This window comes from Salvelinus sp. IW2-2015, linkage group LG1 (assembly GCF_002910315.2).
Source record: "Salvelinus sp. IW2-2015 linkage group LG1, ASM291031v2, whole genome shotgun sequence".
NCBI classification, from domain to species: Eukaryota; Metazoa; Chordata; class Actinopteri; order Salmoniformes; family Salmonidae; genus Salvelinus; species Salvelinus sp. IW2-2015.
In genome coordinates, this window is record NC_036838.1 from 44,374,842 (window position 1) to 44,382,203 (window position 7,362).

At 47.9% G+C, this 7,362-nt stretch overlaps 1 protein-coding gene across 1 annotated transcript in view; it reads left to right on the forward strand.

Moving 5' to 3' along the window:
- The window catches only part of LOC111968171 (receptor-type tyrosine-protein phosphatase gamma), a 328,528-nt gene that overhangs the window by 268,504 nt on the left and 52,662 nt on the right, over window positions 1-7,362 (forward strand). Inside the window, exon 9 of the mRNA XM_070442954.1 lies at window positions 1,081-1,252. Coding sequence (XP_070299055.1) covers window positions 1,081-1,252 — 172 coding nt within the window. The remainder of the gene's footprint in view (window positions 1-1,080; window positions 1,253-7,362) is intronic.

Genomic DNA, 7,362 nt, shown 5'->3' on the forward strand with positions numbered 1-7,362 from the left:
GCGTGCGTGCGTGCGTGCGTGCGTGCGTGCGTGCGCCGGAAATCCTTTACTTCATATCCTCTACCCTTGAAACACAAAGCAGAAAGGTATGCAATGCAGTGAAGGACTGGCTACTTGTAAGCCTCTGGTAAAAGAGATATTCTATCCTGTCACCTGGACACAGCCTGCTGGCCTGTAGGAAGGCTGCTAATGAAACAAAGGGAAATCAGGAAGCAGTACTAGCTCCTGGAGAGCCCAATCTCTCAGTAATAATCACAATTATAATTAATTGAAGTGCTCTGAAATAACTATTGTTTAGGAGATTTTCTTTATCATCCATCAAACGAGTTATTTTATTATTTTATGGACGTGGAGAATTGATTGGCGGCACAGTGATGGAATGGAGGGAGGGGTGGATGATAATTGGGAGGGAGAGTGTGTGATGGCTGTCGTTCCTTCCAAGAATAGAGGCAAGGAATTGAAACCTAAGGAATTAAATGAGCACCCATGTCTTTAGCTGGGGTGAATTAACCCAGAACTGATCAGTCCCAGAAACACAAGGGTTTGGAGTGGGCTTAGAAGGGGATGGAGGGTCTAGGGTTGGATCCATTTCCCTAGTTAGGATTTGAAGAGACGACAAGGAAGGGGATGCCAAGCCCTGGAGTAACACATACGCAAGTCAGTGTTCATCATCACTACACACTGAGTAGGGTTTCTGACCATGGTGTTAAGTCAGGTATTACGTCCCACAGGGCACAGACTGTCCACTGTAGACTACTGTATAGTTATTACACAGTTAACTCACGGTTGTGTGAGTAACCTCCTGAAACTCTATGAGGTTCCAGTAAGTCACCAGGTAGCTGGCTCTCTCACTCCTTTCTATTGGCCATTCATCTACCAGCATGGTCCACAGATCACCTTCCTCCTTTAAACTGCCTCTCACATCTCTTAAGAGACCTCCTCTCTTTTTTTGGTGGCCAGAACGAAAGAATGATATCCTTTGCCATCGCTACCTGTCCCCTGTGTGTGTGTGTGTGTGTGTGTGTGTGTGTGTGTGTGTGTGTGTGCTGTCTCTTATACACATCTAGATGTGTATAAGAGACAGCCACAGAGCAGCAGGACCATGTGAAGTCTGTGGAATACCTGAGGAGTAACTTCCGGCCAATCCAGAGCCTCGATAATCGTGACGTCTTCAAGTCCGCAGTCAGAGACGCCTGGCTACCTGACCTGATGGACAGCCTGGGAAACCCGTATGGAACCGAGGCATCCAAAGGTAGGGCGGGACCTCACACACCATTGGATACTGCGCATCCTTGTTACAGTCCAATCCAAGTTAATTTTATTCTAAGTAAGACTGAGGAGAGAAACATAATTGTTTTTGTTTTCAGAGTCAAATTCAATTCATGGATTGGAGCACTGCACATTGTTGCTCTCCAGTGAACTCTTGGTCATGCCAAAATGCGGATGCCTCAGAATCCCTAAGGTACAATCCAACATATCCTGACTCTGCCGTTTTGGAATATTCTCTGGTGGTTTAGAAAAAATGAGGAGTGTTACTCCCCTACCATACAGTACTGGGAGGCCCACCAGTGGCCAGTCTTTTACTGGCTCGTTACTGGTTCTAGTACACCATGTCTTATAACATGGCACGGAGTGTGTGTGGCTACCTGCCTGAAGTCTCCTGCGACCCTCTCACACAGTCAGCTAGCATCTGTCTGAGCTGCATGACCACACCAACCAGGCTGCTTTTTTGTCCCCAACCTCAGAATTTAATGTCAATATAAAAAATGAAGACGCGCACACACACACATTGTACATGGACCCACACACATTACTGTAATGCACACAGGCAATATGGGTTGTCCTTGAAAGCTGCAGTTGTGCACATTTGCTGGGGGTGCATCTGTCAGACTGAGGGGAGAAATGAACAGAACAGGAGAGAAGAGAGGAGAGGAGAGGACAGGAGAAGAGAGGAGAGGAGAGGAGAGGACAGGAGAAGAGAGGAGAGGAGAGGACTTTCATACTCCATCTGCGTACCGAAGAGGAGCAAGGAACCGACATTAGCTTGAAGGTCGTGGAATAAACCTGCTGGAGCCTAATTCCGGCCAATCCAGAGCCTGGTCTAATCGTGGACGTCTTCAAGTCCGCGTCGAGAGACCGCACCTGCTACCTGACCTGATGGCAGCCGCCTGGGAAACCCGTATGGAACCGAGCATCCAAAGGTAGGGCGGGACCTCACACACCATTGGATACTGCCGCATCCTTGTTACAGTCCAATCCAAGTAATTTTATTCTAAGTAAGACTGAGGAAGAGACATAATTGTTTTGTTTTCAGAGTCAAATTCAATTCATGGATTGGAGCACTGCACATTGTTGCTCTCCAGTAACTCTGTCATGCCCAAAATGCGGATGCCTCAGAATCCCTAAGGTACAATCCAACATATCCTGACTCTGCCGTTTTGAATATTCTCTGGTGGTTTAGAAAAAAATGAGGAGTGTTACCTCCTACCATACAGTACTGGGAGGCCCACCAGTGGCCAGTCTTTTACTGGCTCGTTACTGGTGTCTAGTACACCATGTCTTATAACATGGCACGGAGTGTGTGTGGCTACCTGCTGAAGTCTCCTGCGACCCTCTCACACAGTCAGCTAGCATCTGTCTGAGCTGCATGACCACACCAACCAGGCTGCTTTGTTGTCCCCAACCTCAGATTTAATGTTCAATATAAAAAATGAAGACGCGCAACACACACATGATAACATGACACACACAATTACTGTAATGCACACAGGCAATATGGGTTGTCCTTGAAGCTGCAGTTGTGCACATTGCTGGGGGTGCATCTGTCAGACTGAGGGAGTGAGATGAAAGTGAACAAGAGAGAGCAGCGGAGGAGAGGCAGGAGAAGAGAGGAGAGGAAAGAGAAGGGACGAGGAGAGGAGAGGACGAAGAGACGGAGAGAGATAAAGGAGAGGAGATATAGTGATACCGATCAGCCCACTCCCAGACCCCCAAAAGCAGGAAGCCATCTGGAGGAGACGTCTAGGAGTGGGAGTAAGGATGAGCGGAACAGGGCAGAAGAGAGGAAGAGGACAGGAGAGGAGAGGAGAGGTGTATGAGTTTAAGCAGCAGGAAGAGAGAAAATTAGTAGCAAGGAGACACCAACGAGCACAGAGACGAACACACAACACAACAGCAACACAGCACACACAACACAACGACACACACAACCACAGACAGCAAGCAGGAGACACGACAACAGAAACGAGAGACACAGCAGACAGCACGAGCAACACGAGGCAAGAGCAGAACGAGGCAGACGAAGCACAAGAAGGAGAGTAGCACCAACGAACAAGCCACACGCGACACGAGGGGGAAGCAAGGAGGATAAGGCGCGTAGAGGAATGAGGGAGGGAGGGGCAAATGGAAGGTAGATCCCCATATCGTTATCGTAGACTCGATGGGGCAAGCCAAAGAGAAGAAAGATGGAGAGGAAGGTCTCGTAAGAGAGTGTTGAGAGGCAGGTGTAACAGTTTTCAGGATATGATTGAGTTGAATGATTTATTGTTTTTTTGAATTTGTTTTGTTTTTATTTTTTTTTTCTTTTGTTGATTATTTTTTTTTAAAGGAGAACAGTAGAGTGGATCTAAGAGTAAAGACAAGATTCGATTTGAGAGCGCAGATTCCAAGAGGATGTTGTCGATACAGATGATGAATGAGTAAAGGTGACTGATGAGTGATTGGGGATGCAAACCGAAAGCCACTGCAAACATGAGCTGACGTAAGTTGAAATGGCCACATAGAGAAGGAATCCTGAGGATGAGGATGCACAAGGCGAGCTGCCTAGGGTGACTACTTGGGATACGTGCATAAGTAGGTAATCACGGAGAGGTTTTAACTCACCACAAAAACCGTGATAAGCTGTGTTTAAAGAGCATTGATTACGAGTAGTGGTGGTGAACAGTGGCACAGGGTGGTCGTGTGGGACCCTGGTGGGAGAGCCGTGAGTACCTGAGGGCAGACGTCATAGAAACCATGATGTCAGAAGACCCTACACTTCAGAGTATAGTGGTAGATGAGATGGAGCAGGACATGCCAGCTGAATTGGCGTATGTAGTTAACTCGCAGGGGCTTGAGCCTTGCCATTCCATTGTGAAATGTGGAACTCTCGGGACAGAATACAGAGACGCTGAGAAAAGACTAGGGGGATGAGGATGGAAGATAACCAAAACGCCACTAGTGGACCCGCACATTCCCCTTCTAAAGACAAAACCACCCACTCAACCTTATGGGCTGTCGGAACTGAAGTAATAACACAGGATTTGGGGTTAATTCACCCTCTATGGCTAAAGACATGGTGCTCTGTAAGGCTCCTTAGGTTTTTCATGAAGTCGATTCCTTGCCACCTCTAATTTTCTGGACCCTAGTCACTCAGGTACAACCGAGACCAACTGCCATTCACACACTCATTGCCCTCCATCAATATCAACACAATGGACTTTCTCGTGTTCCACTCGCCTTCCTCTTCCTCATGTGCGCCAATCAATCTCCCTCCAGACTATATACAACATAGATATAGTGTTAAGACAAAAACAAACAACATAAACGACAATAACTCGAATAAAAATCATAAGATAGCAAGATGAAAAAAAAAAAAAAAAATAAAAGCGGATCATAACGTAATGGCGGTAAGCTCCGAGAGCCAGTGATAAGATAGAAATCCTCTAACACAATATTATTTACAGTGAGCACGTACACATTAATTTGATAGATTTGATGTTGCGTGTTGACTGAGAGATGGAGCATCTCCAGCATGCTGTAGTGACTGCACTTCGTTATTCCCTGTTTGTTCCGATAGCAGCCTTTCGTCGGTTAACAGGCCAGCAGGCTGGGTTCTCGACCGCCGCAGACGACAGCGGTGACAGGTGGAGCAACATTAGTGTTTCGTGAGGAATATCTTTTACCAGAGGCTCTCTGTGTGGTGTTGAAGAGTAAGTGTGGGTGGTGGTTTTATTACGCGTCATTTCGTGGGTGTGGCGGTGTGGTTTGGTGCATGTGATGTGTACCTTTTTTTTGCTTTGCGGTTTGGTTGTGTTGCTAGATGGGCTAAGACTGCGACTTGATTCGTGCTCACGTAGTCGCGCAATGGGTCTTCGAAAACACATGATATGGTGATTTCCGCTCGACGGTGCTAAAAATATCATCATTTTTCTTACCACAGTATGAGGGCCCTGTAGAAACAGGGAATTACCAGTTCAAGCATGTTCCTTTTAGCTTGAGTTGTTACAGACTGACAAATGAGCAATCCCATCAAATGAAGAACAGACTGTGCCTAACTCTACCTCCAGTCCCCAATGAAAAGTGCTGAATGCGACGACGCATGTGCGGCACGTATGTTGTGTGTGGTGTCCGTGTGTGTGGTGCTGTGTAGTTGCTGGTGCGTGGTGTGTGTGCGTGTGCTCGCATGCTGGCTGGATGCTGTGGGCCGCACGCGACGCTTGTGGTGTGCGTGCTGATGTGTGCGTGTGGGCGTGCGACTCATGGTCCATGCACGGCACGCATGACGCCCTTCAATAAGTAAGGCAACGGGTCCGGCACCGCACAGCGATAACCACCTAAAAAACAGCAGACATAATCGCTATTCATGCGGAACGCCAACGCAGCCGCATCACGCAATAATACGAAGCATTCGCTCTCAGCCGATACCTGTCTCCCTGTGCGTCGAATCCACGGCACAGGTCTGACCGCGTGCGGCGTGCAGTGCTGTTGCCCTGTCAGACCTGCCCGTGACGTAGCGGCACATGCGCTCACGCTCGCACGCGGCCGTGCTGTGACGCGCTGCCTCCTCTGGTGAAGCACGAACGTGCGGTAGGCAGTCAGTTCTGCCCGTCGCGTGGCCTTACCTCATAGTAAGCACGTGCAGCCTATGTCCAATCCGATGTTGACATCGCATAATCGCGCTCGCCATTAGTGCATCTCTTGTCACGTGCTAGCGTTCCTAGTGCCACTATACAGCGTATCCGAGCAACCAACGCATCGCACAGGCAAGTGCTTTGTCACGTGCCAACTAGTGCGTGCTCACGTGCCCTCGTGCGTAACAACGCACCTGCACTACAGATTGACCGTACACGTGCCCCAGCATGGCTGCGCCGGAAAATCCTATTACTTCATATTCCTGCTTACCCTTGAAAACACCAAGCAGAAAAGGTAAGTCAGGATCATGACAAAGATGAAAGAGGACTTACACTCGCCACACTAAATGCCATTGTACAGCCCCTGGAAAGAATATTCTGATCCGGTCACCTGGACACAGCGCTGCTCCGGCCTTGAGGAAAGGCTCGCTATGAAACATGAAGGGAAATCAGGATAAGACTAGGGTACTAGCTTCCTGATGAGAGCAGCCTCTAGAAGGTCTCCAGTAATCAATCCACAATTATATTTAATTGAATGCTCTGATATAACTATATTGTCTTAGAGAGATTTTCTTTATCATCCATTCAAACGAGTGATTTTATTATTATGGGACGTGGAGGAGAACGATTGCGAGCCACAGTGATGGAATGGGTACGGGTGGATGATAATTGGGAGGGAGAGTGTGTGATGGCTGTCGTTCGCTTCCAAGACAATAGAGGCAAGGAATTTGAGAAACCTAGGAATTAAATGAGCACCCATGTCGTATTAGTGGGAGTGAATTACCCAGAACTGATCATCCCAGAAACAAAGGGTTATGTGAGTTGGGCTTAGAAGGGGAATGGGAGGTCTAGGTTGGATCCATTCCCTACGTTAGATTTGAAGAGACGACAAGGAAGGGGATGCCAATGCCCTGGAGTGTTGAACAACATACGAAGTCAGTGTTTCATCATCACTACACACTGAGTAGGTTTCTGAACCATCGGTTGTTAAGTACAGGTATTACCGTCCCCACAGGGCGACAGACTGGTCGCACGTGTAGGACACTTGTATCAGTTATTACACAGTTAACTCACCGTTGTGCTGAGTAAACCTCCTGAAACTAATCGACGTTCCGTAAGCACCAAGGTAGGGCTCTCTCTCCCTTTATCGTATGGCCATATCATCTGTACCAGCATGGATCCACAGATTTTCACCCTTCTCCTTTAAAAACTGTCCTCTACACAATCTCTTAATTCGAGCCTCCTCTTGTTTTGGTGGCCAGAACGAAAGATGATGATATCCTTTGCCTCGCTAACCTGTCCCCGGTGTGTGTGTGTGATGTGTGTTGTGTGTGTGGTGTGTGCTGCACGGACGCTGTGTGTGTGCTGTGTGTGTGTGTGTGTGTGGTGTGTGTGTGTGTGTGTGAATGTGTGTGTGTGTGTGGTTGTGTGTGTGTGTGTGTGTGTGTGGTGTGTGTGTGTGGTTGAGTGT